The sequence below is a fragment of the Nansenia antarctica genome, assembly GCF_963989245.1.
Source record: "Nansenia antarctica genome assembly, chromosome: 1".
Classification (NCBI taxonomy): Eukaryota; Metazoa; Chordata; class Actinopteri; order Argentiniformes; family Microstomatidae; genus Nansenia; species Nansenia antarctica.
Window position 1 is genome coordinate 15,038,605 of NC_137674.1, and position 22,844 is coordinate 15,061,448.

A 22,844-nucleotide genomic window follows, 5' to 3' on the forward strand; every position below is an offset into this window, starting at 1 on the left:
TAGTTCCAAATGGCCAGGGGATTTGGTCTCCTGCTCCAACCATGCAGTCCTAATCCTCATTCAGAGGCTGGTTTATTCAGCTCTACAGCTCAGGTCAGTTATCTGATCCCACTGATAATGTATGTCTGATCCTCACTTCCACCAACTCCCACAATCAACCACAAGCAGACAGAATCTCACAACGACATCACCACTGATATCACAACGACATCACCACTGATGTCACAATGACGCCACCACTGATGTCACAATGACGCCACCACTGATGTCACAATGACGCCACCACAGATGTCACAACGACGCCACCACTGATGTCACAACAACGTCACCACTGATGTCACAATGACGCCACCACTGATGTCACTACTACCGGGACCAGTTGAAATCCTGAACACTAGAGTATTTGTTGCTCCGTGAAATCTAATTAGAAAGTCGGGAAAAACCTAAAATAATTGCCTTAAAGGCTCTTTTTGGTGTCTAAGTGAACTTTTGTGTTGGCATAAGTAATGACAATCACATATTCATCAGACATAAAGAGAGAAACCACTGTATTCTGATGACGTAAAACCAGTCCTCAACAAAGCTCATACATAGCTCTTTGTCCAGTTCACTGGGCCGGAAGACTCTTATGGAATCTGTATGGAATCATCAGCTGTTCGGGTGATATCACGCACTGAGCACATCAGAACGTCATTATACATTGATGGCTGCCATGGGAGTTCTCAGAAAATGGCCCATCTCCTACATATCTCCTGCTGGAGATGGTGCGTGTTTGTGTGTGTGTGTGTGTGTGTGTGTGTGTGTGTGTGTGTGTGCCTGTGTTCGTGTGCATATACGTGACTGGGTCTGATGAAAAGTTCCCCAAGTAGGGCAACGTAATTTTTCAGTTTTCCAGATTATGAAAGGGTAGATTGTAAGCTTTCAAATTGGTTGAATAAGTTATGCATATTTGAATGTTGATACCCCCCAAATCAACGAGCTGAGAAATTCGGCCTCAAAGTATTCACAGCCACTTTTTCACAGGTAGGTAATGGGTAGGAACAATAGCTGGTTAACTCCACACCAACCACTCCCTCAAGACAACCACTTTTATTGTGATGATAGCTTGATGACATGGCCGTCGGTTCCTTCTATCCACACAGAGAGCTTGTGAGCAGTCCAGAGAGGGAGCAGGCTGCGACCCCTGACCTCCAGGTGTGGAGGTGTGCCATGTGTTCTCCTGCCCACCAGGGCGTGAAGCCGTCTCTGCTGTGAGGAATCGCCCCGCTGTACCCCGGATCATGGGATCATCGACACTGGGGAAGGCAGCCCCCCTCGACACTCTACTGGACACCTGCATCCAGGCTTTCGGTAAGTGGGCTTTTGTAGATCAATACATTTACTTTTTGTAAATCAAAAATTTGACCTTGAAGAACTGTATCTATATAGCACATTTCATACACAAATGCAGTGTTTATATTTGGTAGAACATAAGGATCAATACTGAGTCTTACAGTGTTGATATGGTCGTGCCTTGGTTTAATTCATGCACTGTCTCTTGACTCTTCGTTCTGTAAGCTATGCGCTCTGCTGGATACTGATAGTCTTATAATCAGGTTACTTTTCTCTGGGATTGAGTAGAGAGCATAATAATGTATCTTAAGACGCATTTAGGATGTTTCATGAAAAACATACTCGTACCACAGTATGAGACATTACAGTGCATAGCCTTCAAATACATGCATACCTAGAAAATGTCAATGCAATATTTCTGCACAAGAAAAAAAGAGAAGACGTTGGCATGCTTTGATGTGAGTATTGATGTTGTCTGTACAGTACATTAAAGTCCCTGTGACGTAGTGTGGCTCTCCTTTGCTTTTTCCACAGATGACGATGGGGAGCTGCAGTCCAGCCAACTCCCCCGCACCCTCCTGCTGATGCACCGCTGGTACGTTATGTCCACAGAGCTGGCGGAGAAGTTGCTCATGATATATCCTTCTGTCGATACACAATGTGTCCTGGTCCTCATCTGGGAGAGCATAACGCTAGAAACAGTTGGAGGTTGGGGATTCGGTTTGCGCTGGGACCATAAATGTATGCACTCGCTGTACTGTAAGTTGCTTTGAAGAAGAGATTTTTTAAATAAATCTATCACACTATCGTTCAAAAGGTTCAGAAAAACTCAGAACACAAAACATTTTTCCAGTTTTTATTGAAATGTATCGAAAATGCAAAAATGTCATCAACAAATCACTCAATAAGTTGAATTGATTCCATCTTAATGCAAGGATAATAGTTTATGTAATTAATTAATTAATATTTGTTTTTATAGGGTCTGTGAGATGCCCTCACAGGAAATTCAACCTGGACAGAATCAATTAGCATTTATCATCAAACAACACTCAGTTCCCCCTCCGTAGGATTTAATCTAGCATGCCATGACTTTGCTTTCTAATCTAAAGTGAGAGAAGATGCACAACAGAGAGAAGCTGATCAGGTTGTCTTGGAGACAGTTTACCACTTAGGCCTAATTGTTTTGTGTCCTCAGACGAGCACTCAACATGGGTAGAAATTCTTCTTCCTCAAAGTCTGTTTCCCAGTTTCCTGGAATACTCTCGAAACCCAGAACCTCATCTCTCTAGGAAAGACCTAATCAACCCTGATCCTTTGATACTATTCACCCAGGTGTCCAGCTCTGCGTCTAATAAATGTGCGTGTGTGTGCGTGTGCAGATTTCCTGATTTCCTAACACTGACCATAAGGGAAGTTTAATATCTGACTTTGGCCAAGTGTATATTAGTTGGGTTTCTCCAGCTGTGAATTATGTGAATCCGGCGGGCAGAACACTTGCTGCCCAGAGGACTAACTGGTTGGAGAGGAGAGCCTCTTTCATGTGACAGAAAACAAAGGCTCACTGTTTTGCATCAACCCAACAAAATGTATTAGTATTCGCTACACTTTTGCTAGACGGTCTTTATTTAGCTCATTCACCTACCGTAGCCTTTTGTATCCCACATAGGCCTCTCATTTTGTCTGTAAATGTGTCATGAGTGTGTTGACGTGTTTATGTGCCCGCATGTAAGAATAAGACGTGTTTTAGTTTACTTGTTCGACTTTGTAGTAGGCCAGTACCTCCAATAATTGTGATTGCTGATCCTGAATGCTGGTGAGAGAGTAACTCACACACAGAACAGGCAGGCAGGGGGTTTGTCTGGTCTGTGCCATGCTTGTTGAGGATACTGAACAGTGGCACAGCTGTGTTGCTTTCAAGGTGATGGAAGACAAGCAGAACTGCAGAGCTGGCCCTCAGCCCAAAGTATCTCAAACAGCTGGGGGGAAATGATGGAAACAGGGGGAAAGGGGGTTGAGTTTGTGTCCATTTGCAATTTGGCATTGGACACGAACATTGAAAATGTTTATTATGGCAAGGCAAGGCAAGTTTATTTGTATAGCACATTTCATACAACAGGGGCAATTCTAAGTGCTTTACATACAGCATTAAAAATATACATCATGAGGAGAAAAGTAAACTGATAAAAAAGAAAGAAAGAAGATAGATAGATAGATAGATAAACATTTAATAAGATAATGAATAAGGTAATACAAATGAATAAAAAGACATGGATGGAAGTGTTAGTGTTTAATCATAACTGTTGCAAAACATGACGTTTTTTTTTAGCTTAGATTTAAATATTTTTTGAGTTTGGGCCTGTTTGATTTCTTCTTTTTATATTTTGTTATTTTATGTCAAGTTATTATGTTTTTCTATTAATGGTTTTTAAAAACTCTCCTTGACACACAACCCCACGTACCGTGACAGCCAGGGAGATGACTGCCAACGGACCAGACTGAAGATCTGCTATTTAATGAGGTAAACTACATTCTCACTCACGCTGTTTCCTATTAGCTCTGTAGTACTGAAGAAGTCTTTTGTTTACTGGACTACCCCTTGGCTGTAATGATGTGCCTTTAGTGTGTTCCTGTGTTTGTGTTCCCGGGGCTCCGTGACTGACTGGATGACTCAACAACGGATGAGATAGTGATGTCATCTGAAGTGACAGCCAGTAGCTGTCCTTGTGGGACATATGGGCCACAGCCTGCCATCTCAAGTGGAGATATTGGGGGTGAAAAACGTTGAGTGAATCAATCATCTTGTGATCCATAATTGATATGGAAAAGGCCCTCAGGCGACCATTAACAAGAGAATGTGTCCTCATTCCACAAACCTCTCCATTGACAGTTCACTACCATTACCAATCCATTACCATGTTACATTAAAAAGTACCAAGTATTGTATTGTATGTACAGTAAATGTGACTTCCTGTAACTACGGTGACTTCTGAAGCCCGTTTTACTTTGCAGTTAATTCCTGAGGGAATACTATGTCTACATTTCCTTGTAGATTTAGCATTATAGTGTTTTTTGCTTTCATTTGTTTGCTTCCAGGTTAAAGGGTTGGTTGGTTGGTTGGTTGGTTTCAACAGGCAGATGGTTCCTCACCTTGAAAATAGTCTATGAGCCAGGATAAACTTCAATCCATGGTTCAAAGTTCATTTTCAATGATGTTAAGATTAAGTGAATTAGGAATATAGTTGCAAAAATTACATATTTCTCCAACTATGATGACCCTTAGTCTGGTCGAAAAGCAGGTTGAACACTTAGGCCTGTTAGAGCGTCCACTGGAGGGGGCATGTCACATGATGTTTGGTGGCAACTGGATTAATAAGGAGATGCTCTAGACGCAGGGGGAATCTTGACTTCAATTAGGATAACCTCTTTTACACCTGTGGGTGACGAGTGTGATGAATCCAAATCATGCACCCTACCCTAGCCTGCAAAGAGACAGTGTAGCGTGTATTCGATTTAGCAAGAAACCAGCTTATGGTTATCCCATTCAGAATGTCTGCTGCAATTAAACCCAGGAGAATATCTTTTGTTGAAGTCAATTTAAACGACATTAAAAAACACGAAAACGGACAGACGATTTTCTCCAACCATGAAAAAAAAAGGTCTTAGTCTGGAGAATATCCTAGGAGAATATCCTTTATGGAAGGAGACAGTAAGTGTCCTGGGTGTGTTTGTCCTTAGGTACTGGATCGTGACGTTCCCTGCAGAGTTCAACCTGGACCTGGGCCTGATCCGCCTGACCGAGGAGTTCAGGGACGTGGCGGCGCAGCTGGGCTGTGAAGAGCACTTCAAACTCATAGACATCTCTACCATGTGAGACGCCCAAAGACTGACACACACACACACACACACACACACACACACGGACACACTGACACACGGACACGGACACACGGGCGCACGGACACACAGACGCACACACACACGGACACACGGACGCACGGACACAGGGACACACACACACAGACGCGCACACACGGACACACGGACGCACGGACACAGGGACACACACACACACACAGACGCACACACACACACACACACACATACACAGATGCACACACACATGGACGGACGCACACACACACACACACACACACACACTCATTAAGATTTCAGTATATAAACTGCAGCACTGTACCTGTGTTTTTCTCCCTAGCCCATCATATGACTGGATGAGAAAGCTGACACAGAGGAAGAAGCAGGCCAAAAAGGGCAAGGCCTCCCTTCTCTTTGACCACTTAGAGCCCATGGAGTTGGCTGAACACCTCACCTTCCTAGAGTACAAGTCTATCAGGAGGATATCAGTGAGTGGTAAAAGACATGTTCCGTCTGAGAACTTGTCCACCTGCTAGAGTCCTTTCATCTCTGTCGACCCATCGTGTGTGACCTTCTTCAAAGGTTCTTTTTACACTGAACTCTTTAGCCACTCTGGCACTGTTAGTGCACCAACAAAGCATTGGCTTTTAACAAGAGATAAGAATGGTAGTAATTGGTTGTGGTTGTGTTTGTGAATGTTGGTTGGGTAGATGTGTGTGTCCCTGGACAGGTGGTGTGATGTCCAAAGCCTTCCCACCACAAAGTTAATTTCTTTTAGTCAGTGGCTGCAAATATCTCAACTAGTTATGAGAATGGTTGTCTTCAGCTGCTTCTGTAATGACTTCCTATTCGTCTTACAGTAAATTATACTATTTATGGGTTCAGCAATTTTACAGCAAGGTTATTCCATTCCTCCACCGAAAATAATTCTATAGTGGACAGTGTAAAATGCTCTGTACTGCAAAACGGTGGAGCCGCAAGTCGGCAACCAATCAAAATGTTTGACTTTTATTTTGAAACACGGAAATACATTTCAGCGTTGTTGAAAATCACAACACAAACTCGCCACTGCTACCTAGTTAACTATATAACTACTTTACATTGTTAGCAGGCTCACAAAACAAGCTGTGCAAGTTGACTAGCGAATGTGTCATTGATTTTCAACAACGCTGAATGTGTTTACATTTTTTGAAAGAACATTAAATCGGATGACGACTTGCGGACCAATTGACCAGACAGTGTCACATTTGCCATGCTCAACATTTTCTCTCTTTTTAACCCCCATATCTAGTTCACAAACTACCAGAGCTATGTGATCCACGGGTGCCTAGTGGACAACCCAACACTGGAGCGCTCCATCGCCCTGTTCAACGGTGTGTCCCAGTGGGTTCAGCTCATGGTGCTCAGTAAGCTGACGCCTCAACACCGGGCAGAGGTCATCACCAAATACATCAACGTGGCCCAGGTACGAGGAGAGAGAGAGAGAAACAGAGGATGTAGCTGTGTGGTGATGTGGCCTGATAATGACTAGGCCTATTGTATCTACTGTTCAGTATCGCCCTAGCCTCTTCCCAGTATCGCCCTAGCCTCTTCTCAATATCGCCCTAGCCTCTTCTCAGTATCGCCCTAAACTCTTCTCAGTATCGCCCTAACCTCTTCTCAGTATCGCCCGAGCCTCTTCTCAGTATCGCCCTAGCCTCTTCTCAGTATCGCCCTAGCCTCTTCTCAGTATCGCCCTAGCCTCTTCTCAGTATCGCCCTAGCCTCAGTGTGTGGAGCGCTCGGATGCCCACTTGCAGACCAATTGACCAGAGCATGTCACATAGTGTGCAGAAGTATGCAAAACTCAATTTCTTTGAGATGGGATTTACTGAAAAGAAACTGTAGTTGTGCGAGCGAGGCACATCCATTATGTGTATGGATATAGATATGTACTTAACTTTTAAAATGTAATTAAATGTATTTAACCTTTATTTAACTAGGAGGTCCCTTGAGATTAAAAGGGAAAATCTCTTTTTCGAGGGAGACCTGGCCAAGAAAGCCCACCAGAAAGCACACCAGTACAGGGTTTCCCTCCAGAAATAACAATGTCTCTTTACTATTAATGTGATTCTCAGTGTGTAATTGCTTAGTACAGAGGGGAGAGAACATGGCTTGTATTGCAGCCATCGGTGGGGTCATTTGACCCTGTGAGTAAATACATTTTTATATCTTTGCACTCGATCAAATTTCAGGACCCTCCTTTAATGACTTGTCCTAGATATGTGCGTTCTACCACCCAGTATCCTTACATTTTCAAAATCACATCAGGATAAGCTAGTATAAAGCTATTTAGCAGTTTTTCCTTTTGTGTAGGAGGCAGGCAAATTTACAAGCGGTAAATGGTCCTTGTGTGTAAATAGCATCTTACCTTTGTAAAGACTATGTTCATATAGTCATACTATATGACCCCCGAGGTGGCTCTTATAGTAGGTAAAAAAGACACGGCTGTTCTAGTGTTAACAGACATTTAGGGCCAGGCTAGGTCCACCTCAGAAGAAGGCTGGGGCCTTTTCTCCATCAGGCTGCTCTTATAGGACTTATTCAGTAGACCAGTGGTCTTCAACCGGGGGTCCGCGACCCCTAGGGGGTCCGCAGAGGTACTGCAGGGGGTCCGCCAATTTTTGTCATAATAATTGACATTTTTCACCAAAATAATCAGTGAGAATTACAAAATATAACAAAAATGATATTGAGTAAAGTACAAGCATTAATAGGCAATAATAAGCTACCTTTGACAAAAAAAAACTATTTACAAAATAAATGATGCCCATGATTCTAGAGTCTCACATAACGTCAGCTGAAAAAGAAAAAGAAAACACCTGTCTAGCAAGCTAGGTGTTGGCTAAAACGCTGCAGTTCGGTCTTCATTGCGAAATTAACGTTAATTAATAACTAGCATAACGTTACTAATTTAGTTAGTTTGATAATAACAAACCCGCCTCTTTGCTTCTCTATGCGCCGCTATAACGCGCTCCTTTACCATTCCGAGGTCAGATGGCTTTCCCGTGGATCAGTATTGGCGCGCGTCTTTGAATTACATACAGCTATCCACGAGATTCTGCTACCGCGCGGAGCTGGCTGCGCATTTCAATGCATTTCCGCGGATTCCGCGGTGCCCTCGCCTGACGTGAAATGCGCAATTGTTGATCACTTGGAGGCTCTCGAAAGTCAATTTGGGAAGTACTTTTCTGAGACTAAGTCTTGGAGAAAGCACAAGACATGGATACGGTTTCCATGCAAAGACAATGCATCCGACGGCTCAAACCTGACAGCCGCTGAGGAAGATCAGCTGATCGACCTAACCACAGACAGTACACACAAGAATGTGTACGAGTCACAGCCTCTCACCCAGTTCTCGATGAGCCTCTTGCCTTTTGCAACAACTTATCTTTGTGAAAGTGGATTCTCCTCCCTCACCTACCTGAAGAGCAAATACTGTTCCAGACAGCAGTCTGAGGATGACATGATGCTCTGCCTGACAACCTCCATCTCCCCCAGAATAGACAAGCTGTGTACCACCAACCAGGGCCAGTCATCTCACTGAGGTAGGCATACCTGGCTTCCTGAAGCTAAAAGTTTCATTGTTGAAAAATAATAATAATAGAAAATATAAGCCTCATCAACAACAACAACAACAACAACAACAACAACAACAATAATAATAATAATAATAACCAATCATAATTATGCATGAACGTTTTATCAATCATAAACACATATAGGCTAATAACCCAGTATATTAGTAATAACCCAGTATATAAATAGGTTAATACGGTGAAAGAAAAGGCGAATGAAGTAAATATACAAGTTATTATAGGCTTTAAAATGTGAGACATTTAAAAATATATATTACATGTGGGGGTCCCTGTTCTGTTGGTCTCTCGTCCAAGGGGTCCTTGGGTTGAAAAGGTTGAAGACCCCTGCAGTAGACTAATATCTAGCACTTACCCCCTTCTCTCTCCCCCTTTCTTCCTCTCCACTCCCCCCCCCTCTCTCCCTCTCCACCCCCTCCCTCTCTCTCTCTCTCCACCCATCAGAAACTCCTGCACCTTCAGAACTTTAACACCCTGATGGCGGTAGTGGGAGGCCTGAGCCACAGCTCCATCTCCCGTCTGAAGGAGACACACTCTCACCTCTCCCCCGAGGTCATCAAGGTCAGTGTCCAGTGTTCTATCGGACAGATCTGAATCACGTCGATCGCTGTCATGTCACTCTCTCTCTCTGCTTCGGTATCTGACATCCCACCCATCCCCGCCCCCCACCAGATCTGGAACGAGATGACAGAGCTGGTCTCCTCCAATGGGAACTACTGTGCCTACCGCAAGGCCTTCAACGACTGCGAAGGCTTCAAGATCCCCATCCTGGGGGTGCACCTGAAGGACCTGATCGCCGTTCACGTGGTTTTCCCTGACTGGGTGGAGGACAACAGGGTCAACATCGTCAAGATGCAGCAGCTGTACCTCACCTTCAACGAGCTTGTGTCCCTCCAGAGTGCCAGTGCGCAGGTGGAGCCCAACATGGACCTCATCTATCTGCTCACTGTGAGTGCCCCCACAATAACCCCCGAATCTAAAACCGGCAAGGCTTGTGGTGTGCGCCCCATGTACAGCCTGCTACTCAGTGAGCGACAGTTCTCCGGTCTGGGACTTGCGATTCTACACCTTTTAATGTGTTACGGATTCATCCCGTTTTATTGTAACCCGTGAATGACTCAATAAAACGTTTTCCAGCTCTCTTTAGACCTTTACTACACAGAAGATGAGATATATGAGCTGTCGTTACTGAGGGAGCCAAGAAACCCCAGGTCTTTGGTGAGTGTCCGAACTTAAAATGCATCATTGGACAAATATCATCCAACAAACTTTGAAATGTTGCCCAAATAATCCCGGTTCGATTCCGGCCGCGGACATATCCTAAATTTCGTTGTTTGGTACCTGTACTGTAGCAATGACAAATAAAGTCCATTCCATTCCATTCCATTCCATATCCTGCATGTCATCCCTTCTCTCTCTCTCTCACCCATCCGTCCTGTCAAAATCTCTACTGTCTCTATCCATAAAAAGAAAAATATGAGTGGGACTGCCCCACTCAGAAAAATATGTATGATGGCTGTCTAAACTCCTCCATGTTTGTTTCCGTCTCCTCTATAGCCTACCTCTCCAACCTCTCCCAACAAGCCTATGGCTCCACTAGACTGGGCGTCCGGTGTGACAACCAAACCAGACCCCTCTGTGGTGAACAAGCACATCAGAAAGGTGGTGGATGTAAGAGCCTTTACTAGTCACTAGTGATGGAAAATATACTGACTCATTTGTGTCACAATCCCAAAAATCTAAAATGTGATGAGGCATATGCATTATATCCCTACAATGGTCCTCAACAGTACTAAACATAGGTTTCAACACATTTCCGGCAATTGGCTCTTGGGTGATTTGATTGATTGATTATACTTTATGGTCCCCGAGGGGAAATTTGTCTTGGGCATGGTACTTTCATGCTTCAAGAGCAACAGAGACGATACATACAACATACAGTAGACAAAGTAAACAACAGGGCAGCAACAAACATTGAGTGACATTGGCAGCGGTTTCCACCTGGACATGGCATCATTTGGTATACATATATATTGCACATAACCCTTCAAGTGGTGTTTTCGAATATTGCACATGGCCCTTCAAGTGGTGTCTAAGATAAAGTGCAGGTGCTGGTGATCATGTCCTAATCATCGTTTCTGCTTGAGCGAATTGATTAGTTTAATGGAGAATGGGACAAATTATAGTTTTAAGAGCTTATAATTACATCTTGGCATGCGAAGCCTTCTACCTAGGGGGAGAACTTCGTATTCTGTGGAGAGCGGATGTTGGGGGTCTGCGATTATCTTGTTAGCCTTGTCCAGGACAGCTTTTTTATGGTAGTTTATTTAGGATCACATAGTCTCTTTCACCTACAATTTTCATAGCTGTTTTGTGAATGCTGACTAGTGCTTGTGTATTGTATTTACTCTTTTGTTTTTTCTGGGAAGTCTGTATTCAGGAACTACGACCTTGACCACGATGGTTACATCTCTCAGGAGGACTTTGAGAGCATTGCTGCAAATTTTCCATTCCTGGACTCCTTCTGTGTTTTGGACAAGGACCAGTGAGTGCGTCTCCAACATGACATGATGAGAACTGTCACAGGCAGCTATATGCCACCACCTCATCCTCCCCTTCTCACTAATCTCACCAACACACCTTCTCTCAGTACCTGTGTGACCTCCACTTCGTCTCTGTGTTGCTTAACACTCACTCACACATTTTCTCTTTCTCAGAATACAGGGTTTAATTAGAAGTAGTCATTTACACCACAAGACTACCTACGGACGGATTAAATTACATCTTGATTGTGTATGAATGTGTATGAATATGAAAGATATTTCCCTTTTGACTTTTATATTTAGCATTTATGAAGTCCTATACTGTGCATGTTGTTTACCAATCAACTACACATAACAACTTTTGAACATAACCCTAGCAGTTAGGACATGTGAAATCTGCAATCCTAAATCTGTAGCAAAAACACAAAAGTGATGTCACAACAAAGCCATGTTTATTTTTATCCCTGTTGACTGGGAGGGGTGCTCGTTTGTCACCATAGCTTGGGGAGGGAGGGAGGGAGGGAGGTGAAGGTTATGGAAGTCTGTGAAGGATACAGACACAGACACAGTGCACCCCACTCCCCCCACCCCCGTCCGTCCGTCCTCGGGGGTTCATATGTACACTGGAACGCTCAAATCACAATCCAGTCTGCCTAAGTGGGCCTGTGTGACTCAGGTAATGGGTCTGGGAGCATGACTCTCTCTTACACTCTGCTTCAGACAGAAATAACAGCTGGGATTGAAGTAATGTCATAGCCTCTCCATTCTGACCCCTCCATCATTCTCTTTTACTCACTAATGAATCTCTCTCTATTCACTACATCTCCTCTGACCCCCCCCCCCCCCCCCCCGCTTTCTCTAATATAATATAACTAGGTCATTTAGCAGACAGTTTTATCCAAAGCAATTTACAGTACAGTTAGTGAATACATTATTTGTAAACCGTATGCATGGTCCCAGCGGGGAATCAAACCCACGACCGTAGCGTTGCTAGCACCATGCTCTACCAAACTGAGCCACACAGCGCCTCTCGTCTCTCTTTCACTCCCCAGGGATGGCTTGATCAGTAAGGATGAGATGATGGCCTATTTCCTGAGGGCCAACCCGTTGCTTCAGTGTAAGATGGGCCCTGGCTTCATTCACAACTTCCAGGAGATGACGTACCTGAAGCCAACCTTCTGCGAGCACTGTGCTGGATTTGTATGTATACTGTACTTTCTACTCTCACTGAAGATGTCCTAATTATGACTAGAGGCAGTTTGGGTCGGAAGATGTATGCCTATTGGTTGATTCTTGTGTGTCATTGTCGTCAAACCAAACAGCTTTCAATTGGAAATGATACATAATACATGATACAATGATACAGTACTGAGAAAAAGGCCTCTACTCACTGCTTAGAGGAACTCAACATACACATAGACACATACATCAATCGCACCCGGCTACATTGGCCCACTGCCTTAAAATATATATAAGCAAAACTCACAGATAGTCCACAGTGAAAGCGAACCTTACTTGTGCGTTCTTGTGCTGTATCAAATCATGTATAATGGATCCGCTTTATCTATGTATTTTCGTGTTATAGGTTTTACTCTATAGTGAAAAGAAAATAGGATTTTACAACACCGAAATTTCGTTTTGTTTTCACGAATGAATGTACACATAGGCGCACACACACACACACACACTCACATCCATACATGTGCACACACACACACACACACACACACACACTAAAGGAAGGGCGTTGGAGGGATTGTATCCTGTTTATGTGACAATGGTCTACACACACACTGCCGTCTCTGCTTACAGTTGAAGCGTGAACATGCCTCCACCATTCCAAAATCTAACATTCCTACCCCCCCCCCCCCCCCCCCCCATTCCAAACCCCTACCCCCTCTTGTTACCATGACTACAGCTCTGGGGTATCATCAAACAGGGATACAAGTGCAAAGGTAGGCTCCTATCTTTGGACTCAATTGGAACACAATTGCACATTAAAGACTGACCATTTGTAGCCTGGCAGACCGACTTAACATTGTGTTTCATTCATTTCATTTAATTTTGATATTGGGCTGGTTTTCAGAGGCTGGACATAAGAAAAAAGATACAATTGGATGGAAGGAGGACATGACGTTGTTGAACTGGTTGTGTGGTGATATAAGACCTAACTGTGTGCGTGTCGTCTGTGTCTGTGTGTGTGTTTGTCTGTGTGTGTGTCTGTGTGTATGTTTGTCTGTGTGTGTGTGTGTGTGTGTCTGTGTGTGTGTGCGTGTGCGTGTGCGTGTGTGTGTGCGTGTGTGTGTGTGTGTGTGTGCGTGTGTGTGTGTGTTTCAGACTGTGGGGTGAACAGTCATAAGCAGTGTAGAGAGCTGCTGGTCCTAGCCTGTAGGAAGCTGCTACGGTCCACCTCCCTGGGTAGTGTCTCCCCTGGAGGACTGACCCACAGCTCTCTACCCAGCAGCCCCGCCCTGCCCATCTGCAAAGGTAGGACCACAGTAACACCTCGCATCACCCCTTCTCTGTTTTCACCCACAGTGACATGGGGCCAATTTCTTATTGTGGGCCTGCCCTGTGAGCAAATGGACACTCATGCACTTTCATGCACTGTATACTGAATACTTTGTTTGGTACTTACAATGGTGAAATAATAAAGACATTATAAAATGCCACTCCCGGATTGTTGTTCCCCAATGGGATCTTCAGTCAAGGCTGTTTAGGTTGATATAAAGCCAGCGATAAGTTCTTCATTTAGCAGATTTCGTTTTACGTACAGAAGATTGACCTCCAAAACACGGATTTGCAGTTGTTACTCTCTTGCAACATTGAGGCCGGATTGCCCGGAGAAACAAAGAACCACGTAAGCTACAAAGCTTTCGGGGAAACTGACCTCAGTTCATTTGACTGCCTAATTTTAATTACATTTTTGCCATTTAGCAGACGCTTTTAATCCAAAGCGATTTACAATTATGAATTACAGGGACATTCCCCCCGGAGTAACCAGTCACTATCGTTCACAACTCCACTATCCACTAGACCACCACTACCCCTCTGCCTGTCCCCTCTGCAGACGAGGACGAGGTGTTTGAGTTCCCTACGGTGACGCCAGGAGCTTCCAACTTGGAGGGCAGCAGCTCCATCACCCTGATGACCGGCTCGGCCCAGCGGATATCAGTCCGCCTGCAGAGAGCCACCACCAGCCAGGCCACCCAGACCGAGCCCCTGTGGCCGGACCATCCCTGGGGCGACGGGGGCTCCCACACCTTCCCCAAGATGAGGTACCGGCCACACAGGAAGTCCTCCAAGAACAAAGGCTTTGCCCGCTGGGAGAACGAAGCTCAGGGGCTGCCCAGAGGCCGGAGGGACTCCCAGGAACAGACAGACGGACCTGCTGAGGCGGCGCACAACGGGATAACCGCTCACCGAGAGAAGGTACAGTATAACGGCTCCTGAGAGAAAGCGTGTGAATGTGTGTGTTTACGTTTGTGCATATGTTTATGCATCCGTGTATGTGTGTGTTCCTATGTGTATTCCGCTGTGTTCCTGTGTGTCACATTAAGTCTCATATTTCACTCCGTATCTCTTTGTCACGTGGTCGTTCGCCCGTTTGCTCATCATCTCTCATGCACGTTTGAACACTTATTCTCTCCACTTCTAACCCTGCGACAGTTGGGATGTTTTTCTTGTCTTTAGATTAATTTCCTTATCAAGGTCAAAATTAAAAGTCCACACCGGATTCGGCAAACACAGTGGCAAACACAGTAGCCTACAGTGGCGCCGGCAGAAACGTAACAAAACTTTGCAGACTAGCCTACAATATAGGTTGGATGGTTGTAGCACCTATAACGTGCACTACACAGAGCGCAGCAACACAAACATTATGGTGACGGCGCACCCGAAACACAGATGAAAACAGCCCAGGTGACAGCGCACCTAACACATGGGGAAAACATAGGGCCTATTTGGTGACACTGTGACAGCGCACCAATACATAGGCTAGCACCGAAACGAGAGTTTTGCACTGTCATCTTCAGAGCCACATACCTCTGCTGCTGTGTGTCCTCGGGGCTCGGATCCGTTATGAGGACGAGGTAGCAGGCCTAGCTACACAGCTAGCTACCGTAGGGGGCTCGTCACCGTGTAACTGTTGTTTATTATATAGAGTGGGTACTTCAAAACTTCAAGTTGGTGTTATGAAAAAAACAAACGAAAACTAGATATTGTTGACACAATAAAGTTTCACTTTCCAACCCCTTTGAGTCAGCGGGTGGTTTGCACATTCAGCCAGCTCCCTCTGTCCACGTGAGGCAATGTCCGTTGCCATGGGAACATGAATGCTGTTTCCTGATAGGCTGAAGACGCTGGTTACCGGAAATCAGTTCTGTTGTTCAAATGATAAAACACACACAACAGTAATTAAACTTGATATTTGTTGACATATTTTCTTATTTCTTTTGGTTTGAATGCTCGGATATTCTCAATGGGTGAATACTTATTTTTTAATAATAATGAGAAAATAAATTACACTGACGTTTTCTCAGGGTTGGCCCATGAGTAAAGTGGCCCTAACGTGGCTACGCTACTGAACTGCACAGAGGGGTCTTTTCTTTTTCATTCACTGTGAGATTATCTAGATCAGTGGTCTTCAACCGGGGGTCCGCGACCCCTAGGGGGTCCGCAGAGGTACTGCAGGGGGTCCGCCAAATTTTTTCAGAATAATTTACAATTTTCACCAAAATAATTTGTGACAATTAAAAAATATAACAAAAGTTATATTGAGTAAACTACAAGCATTAATAGGCAATAATAAGCTACTTTTGACAAAAAACCATTTACAAAAAATGTACTATTTACTATTTGCATTATGGGTAATGACCCGAGGCACTGTTGAAGCTGAGTGTTGATTAAACTGGTTGAGTTAAACGTGAGCAAGTTGTCCGAGTCCAATAATTATATTATAACTTCACATTATTAGTTACTACTATTAATTAGTGAAGCAGGATGGATACATTTGTAACAGTAACGAGACCTCGAACTCGAGATCCAACGGCTAGGCCTACTCCTTCCACCTCGGCCCCAGCAGCGCCTGCCCCAGGGGCAGATAAACGCAAAAGAGAAAAGTCCCGAAAATATTCAGAAGTGTACCTAAAGTTTGGATTTACTTTAAAAGAAACCGAAGGAGTGGAATTGCCGGTGTGTGTTGTTTGTGCGGCGACGCTCTCAAACGAAAGCATGAAGCCATCAAAGCTGCAACGACACTTGGAGACGAATCATGGCCACTTACAAGATAGAGCACTGGACTACTTTCAGGCTCGTCTGCACTCTCTCCAAGGCCAACAGACAATGATAAGAAAATCTGCGAAAGTCGGTGAGCTTGCTTTGAAAGCCTCATATCAAGTTGCTCTTCGCGTTGCCCAGTGTAAAAAGCCATACACAATTGCAGAATATTTGATATTGCCTGCGGCCACTGATATGTGCAAGACCATGTTTGGGAATGATGGATATGCAGAAAAGTTGAAGACTATCCCATTGTCAGACACAACAATTGCTCGGCGAATTGGTGAAATGGCATCGGATGTGAGGGTGCAGTTAATTGAGAAATTACAAACGGCGGAGGCATTTGCACTCCAGTTGGATGAATCAGTGGACATCTCCAAAGACGCACAGCTCTTGGCATTTGTCATCTCACTGAGGTAAGCATACCTGACTTCCTGAAGCTAAATGTTTAATTGTTGAATAATAATAATAATAATAATAATAATAATAATAATAGAAAATATAAGCCTCATCAACAATAATAATAATAACCAATAATAATTATGCATGAACGTTTTATCAATCATAAACACATATAGGTTAATAACCCAGTAATTAGCCTGTTACTTATTAATTTTCCCTTGTGACCTGACCCCCTGCCTGTCTGCCGACTACTCCTCCTGTCTGACCCCCTGCCTGTCTGCCGACTACTCCACCTGCCTGCCGACCATTCTTCCTGCTTGATTCCCCACCTGTCTGCCGACCCTTCCTCCTGCCTGACCTCCCGCCTGCCTGACGACCCACCTGCCTATTCCCATCAGCCTTGTTACTAGAAATAAACCTTTATTATTTAACTCTTACCTGTTCACCTGTGTCTGCGTTTGTGTCCTACCTCTGGTCGTGACAAAATAGGTTAATAAGGTGAATAAAGCTATTATAGGCCTTAAAATGTGACATTTAAAATGTTTTATTACATGTGGGGGTCCCTGTTATGGTTGTCTCTCGTCCAAGGGGTCCTTGGGCTGAAAAGGTTGAAGACCCCTGATCTAGATGAAGGGAGAGCACAGAGAGGCAGCAGAAGCACTCAGATTGACAGTAGCTTGTTTATGTGAAAACAGCTAAAACAGCTCTTTAACAACATTAAAGAGACAATGTTTGGTCTGAAAAGCAGTGTGTTGAAGAGTCCCACTGCTTGATCGCCGAACACATTCGCAGACCGACACGCAACACCGTCATTCATCCCGGTTGCTTTCACTTTTGAATTCTATGACAAAACCATAACTTCCCGGGGGGCTACAATCAAAAACGAGGACATATCTCCGTGTTTCTTAGGAAGAGGAGAATCTAGAGAGCTCTGAATTAAAACATACGCAAAACAGCTGCTAGAAGACTAGTGCTGAAAACAACTTCTCTATGAACATCTAACTGCATGTTTAGCACTTCACAACATGCTAATAAAACATCAACATGCTGAAAACACATAACTACACATAATTAGATGATCACACAGTCCTTGCTTTTGAACATGTCCTAAAACGAAAGGGTGTTTACAAGCCAATGTAATCAAAGCCATGTAATCACTTACCCAGTAGCCTATGGCAGACGGTAGTTAATCCAGTTAGCAAATTATAAGTATTTAGTGATCCTAAAACTATTGTTGTTTGTTATATCGAGTGGGCACTTCAACACTTCAACTTTCCTAACATGAAAAAAAAACTGAAAACACTGTCTTCTTCAACAACATCTGCAGTAGCTGCATATACTAACTTGAATTTGCGCTCGAATTTTGAATGACTTGTTGGATTCTCCTTCACAGTGAGCTCAGAGTGTGTGACGCCCCTACGTGTCTGTCTCTCCTCTTGCCCTCAGGACAGCTGACTTGGTGACACCAAGGGCCGTACCCAGCCCTCCAAGAGGCCCCTGGGTGCCTTCCCCAGGAAGCTCTCCTCACTGGGAGAGGTGCTTGGCTGCTTGAGGCCTCCGTTTGGGGACCTGGAGTAGGAGGGGGGCTCCTTCTGACCTGCAAATGCAGTATGGACAAGGCTCCAGTGAGCTACATTACAACGTTGGGGCTTCACAAATAGACCTATAAAGGTGAATGGGGATTAGAGGATTGGGTTGGCAGAACTGGAAGAAAAAAAAACATGTCTGGCGTGGGGGATGGACGGACGGACGGACGGACAGACGGACGCCTCCTGAATGCCCCCAGCTCTACGACCTACCTACACACCCATCAGAACTCATTAGAAAAGGATCCCTGAATGCTGGTGAAGATGGTTTGTTGGGGCTCAAAGGCACATCAGTGCTTGACTGACTGATCAAGAATGTGTGTGCGTGCATGCGTGTTTACTATTTAATACAGTATCTGTGTAGGGACAATACTGTAAAACTAGTATTTGGATCAAGATCTTAGTTTTGATAACATTGGATGAACATTTTGAGGATATTATAAATGTTTTTTTGTAGACGTGTCAAGGTAAGTGAGTGAGAGATACATGTACAGAGATAGAATGCATATGAGGAGATGCAACATAATAGAGGGTAACAGATGAAGTTTAAGTTAGAGTGAACATGGAGGTAGGCAGGTATATTGTTTAATGGTTACTGGATTCAAAAAGGCTGCCAAGCCTAATGTAGCTACTGATAATACCAGTTCCACATGTTCCACAAGTCTCACTCTGGAATCCAAGAAATGGTACTTGTCATGTTAGCATGAGGTAAACATTTTTTAAATGTTTTAAACTACCACAGACGCTTGTTTTTAAATCAAGGAATAGCTGCATGACATTGGTGGGTTAGTCTGAGACAGCTTTATGGTTTGCAACCTTATTTCAAAGGGACTTTCACTTTGTCAGTTGTGTATGTATGTGTGCCTGACAAGGACAATAACGTGAACTACAGACATGTACTTAGATTTATTACAGCTATGTGTCACATTTAGATTTTTTGATGCCATGACAATGAGGCTAAATGATCTCAGTCTTCTGGCTATTGAGCATAACAACCTAAATATGCGTATGTTGTTAATCTCGCCATCCACTTGAACGGAGCACCCATTGAGTGACCTTTGACCTGTCTAATCAGCTGAGGACTTCAGGCAGAAGTAATGGAATTCTCTACTAAGCCCCCTGTCTGGAATGCTGACTGTCTCTCTTACAGTGGCATCAGGTCTGACACCAGGTGGCAGGTTGCACTGTGGTTGCCAGGCACCTGTTGAGCGATTGGGTCAGTTCCGTCATCACCAAGGATACGGCTAGCGACGTAAGAAGAGGAGTGTATTATAGAGAGACCACTGACAGAGCCACCACTAACAGAGCCACCATTAACGCCCCCCCCCCCCCACACACACACACACACACACACACACACACACACACCACCACCCCTCCAGGGTATATTGCAGGGAGGAGCAGGTATGGGCACGTGAGTTTGACATGGAGATCTCTGTGGAGACAATGTGGGCTGAGCCACCGGTGCTGGGGGCCAAAGAGAAGATCTGGAGATCTCTATGGGTCAGAGCAGAAAATACTCTTTTTTTTTTTTTACCTCATAAATGAAAGCGGGTGTTGAAATGATGTGCATTCGGTGCATCATCAGAGTAATATCTCTATGTTGCTACTGGAGACACATGGATAATGTGGAGGTTGAGGTTCCTTCCTCCCACTCTGCTGAAATCAAGGCCAGCAAATTGATTCCATAAAAAATGTTGTGTACATATGTGTGGCTAAATTGTGTTACATTTCATTGGTCTGTTTGAATAGTGCTGAGTTCCTCATCAGTCTCAGTGCTAGCTAGCTTGTGTAAAACTTAGAACCATACAGTTATGCTTAAGCTAGTTATGGTAAACATAAGCATGCATGTAAAATATTATACCAATATTATATCAATGCCAACCACCCAACGTTATAAGGATCTGAGGTCACAAATTCACTCATATAGACACAAACCACACTGGATCTCAATATGATTTTTGATGTTTCTGAGTGACCTATTTTAATAAGGGATTATTATATATAATAATGACAGTGGCAAGAGTGGCAAACTCACTTCAGTTTTAACTACTTTCATTTTTTTCAACTACTTTTTTATATTTGGGACACATTCCAACAATTCCTTATTATATTTCAGACAGATTATTGTTGACTATATCAGAAACGCTATCATAATTTTTAATGATGAGTCTACTTGAGAAAAACATGTTATTTCACTTATTGTACTGTATATTTGTAATCCATTTGGCATATTGTTTAGATGTGTTTATTGCGAGCCTTCTGTACCATTGTTTATTTTGACATTGTGTGGCAAATGTGTTATTTCTGTCATGTATGTGTGACCAAATCTATACATTTCTATAGATGCATTGAACTTCACTGTTGAGCAAGTGCAGTTAGATAAACCATCTAGCCCACCACCTGTCAGCAAATTGTTCGGGGGAAAAAGCCATTTTCTGAGGCCAAAAACATGTCACTCAACCACCACATACATTTTTGCCAGGGAAATTGACAGTATACGAATCTTAACATGAAAAGTGAAGTACTGGATTTATATGTATATATGTACATATTATTTAAACTCACAATTATTTTTTATCAAGAGACAGAATTCTCTCTGTGATTACATCCAAATATACATAATATCTGGATTGAAATGCCTATCTGTATTTAAGTGTGGTAGGCAAGGTATTATCTTGGGGGTTATAGTATTTAATAAAGACATATTGTGTATTTTTCTACAAGAAAGGAATAAAAACTAAAAATATAGAGAAAACACATGAATGACACTAATCATCTACTGGTAGCACTCTTTCCTGTCTGTCTCTTAACTGTATCTGCTGTTCATACTGTATTTAAATGCTGACATCTCTTGTGGTGCTCATCTCATCCAAGTGCAAAGGGTTGATTTGTCTTCACTTGAAGTCTTCACTGTATCTTCACTCTGGGTCCCATGTCATAGATGAATACCTGAAGTCTTTCATTATGTGGCATGTACAGTAGCCTATTCTGTCGACCTTTACACAATAAAATGTCAAATAAAATATATTCCTGGTTATTTTACTACTTTGTTCAAGGGCACTTTGAGGGCATTGCTTACAGTTATGTTTAAACGTCCTGTATACTGCATTGATGTGTATAAGTAGACGTAACACCTTTGGTCGGTGCAGAAAGTAGAACTGCATCAGGTTGGAGTGAGAGAAACGACATCACCACCACGACCTTGTCCTTCTTTCGTTGTTTAACAGCTCCCCCTTGTGGACAATCAGGTACATCAAAAATGATTGACGTCTGCCATTGAGTCCAGAACATACGAACAGTAGCCTATATACCATAATAATAATCAGTTTATATACACACATGAAAAGCGCATTGTATTTTGTATCGAATCAATTACATATTACTCTTGTTGGCAACTAAAGACTGCTAATGGGAACTGATCTGTGTCATGTATGTATAGCTAGCTTGCTAGATAGGTACTTTATTGATCCCCGAGGAGAAATTAAGGCATTACGGTATGGAGGACCAAGTCTGTCAAAATTAACAATAAATATATAGATACATAAATGAATGTATCGTAGCGAACGGGAATCTTCTAGTGTAACTCGCCCCATGCGGGAGTCGAACCCCGACCTCCCACATAACCGACGGCCGCGCTAACCATTAGACCAAGAAAGTTAACTCCCTTGGAGGAGCTGTTAACGGGGCCGCCTCATACAGGATCGTTACACTATCCTCAAGCGAACGTGAACTGGTAGTGATAACTCGCCCCATGCGGGTGTTGAACCCCGACCTCCCGCATAACCGCCGGCCGCGCTAACCTCAACACCAACAGACATTACTCGAGAGTTAACTCCCTTGGTGGAGCTGTTAACGGGCCTCATACAGGATCGTTACACTATGAACAAATAAATGACATTTATTATTTCCACATTCATTCTTTCATTCTTTCTTTTCCACATTCATTCTTTCATTCTTTCTTTTCCACATTCATTCTTTCTTTTCCACATTCATTCTTTCTTTTCCACATTTATTCTTTCTTTTCCACTTTATCAGATCTGTATGCAAATATCTGGGACACATTTATGTGTCTATATATTTATTGTTAATTTTGACAGACTTGGTCCTCCATATTACGGCAGCTCACATCACAAACAACAACAAAATAAAGTGACAATAGAATAATAGAATAAAATTAGACATCTGAAACATGAT

The 22,844-nt window shown here is 43.4% G+C and overlaps 1 protein-coding gene across 1 annotated transcript; it reads left to right on the top strand.

Moving 5' to 3' along the window:
- Window positions 1-1,280: 1,280 nt before the first annotated feature.
- On the top strand, window positions 1,281-18,568 carry rasgrp3 (RAS guanyl releasing protein 3 (calcium and DAG-regulated); the record flags this gene model as incomplete). Its single annotated transcript, XM_080536065.1, has 16 exons — window positions 1,281-1,350; window positions 1,867-1,979; window positions 3,804-3,850; window positions 5,068-5,199; window positions 5,546-5,693; window positions 6,497-6,670; window positions 9,284-9,400; window positions 9,512-9,787; window positions 9,977-10,057; window positions 10,397-10,510; window positions 11,269-11,384; window positions 12,435-12,582; window positions 13,301-13,337; window positions 13,720-13,869; window positions 14,453-14,814; window positions 18,508-18,568. The coding sequence occupies 16 exons, from the start codon at window positions 1,281-1,283 to the stop codon at window positions 18,514-18,516; spliced, it is 2,094 nt and encodes a 697-aa protein (XP_080392191.1). The 3' UTR covers window positions 18,517-18,568.
- Window positions 18,569-22,844: the final 4,276 nt, after the last annotated feature.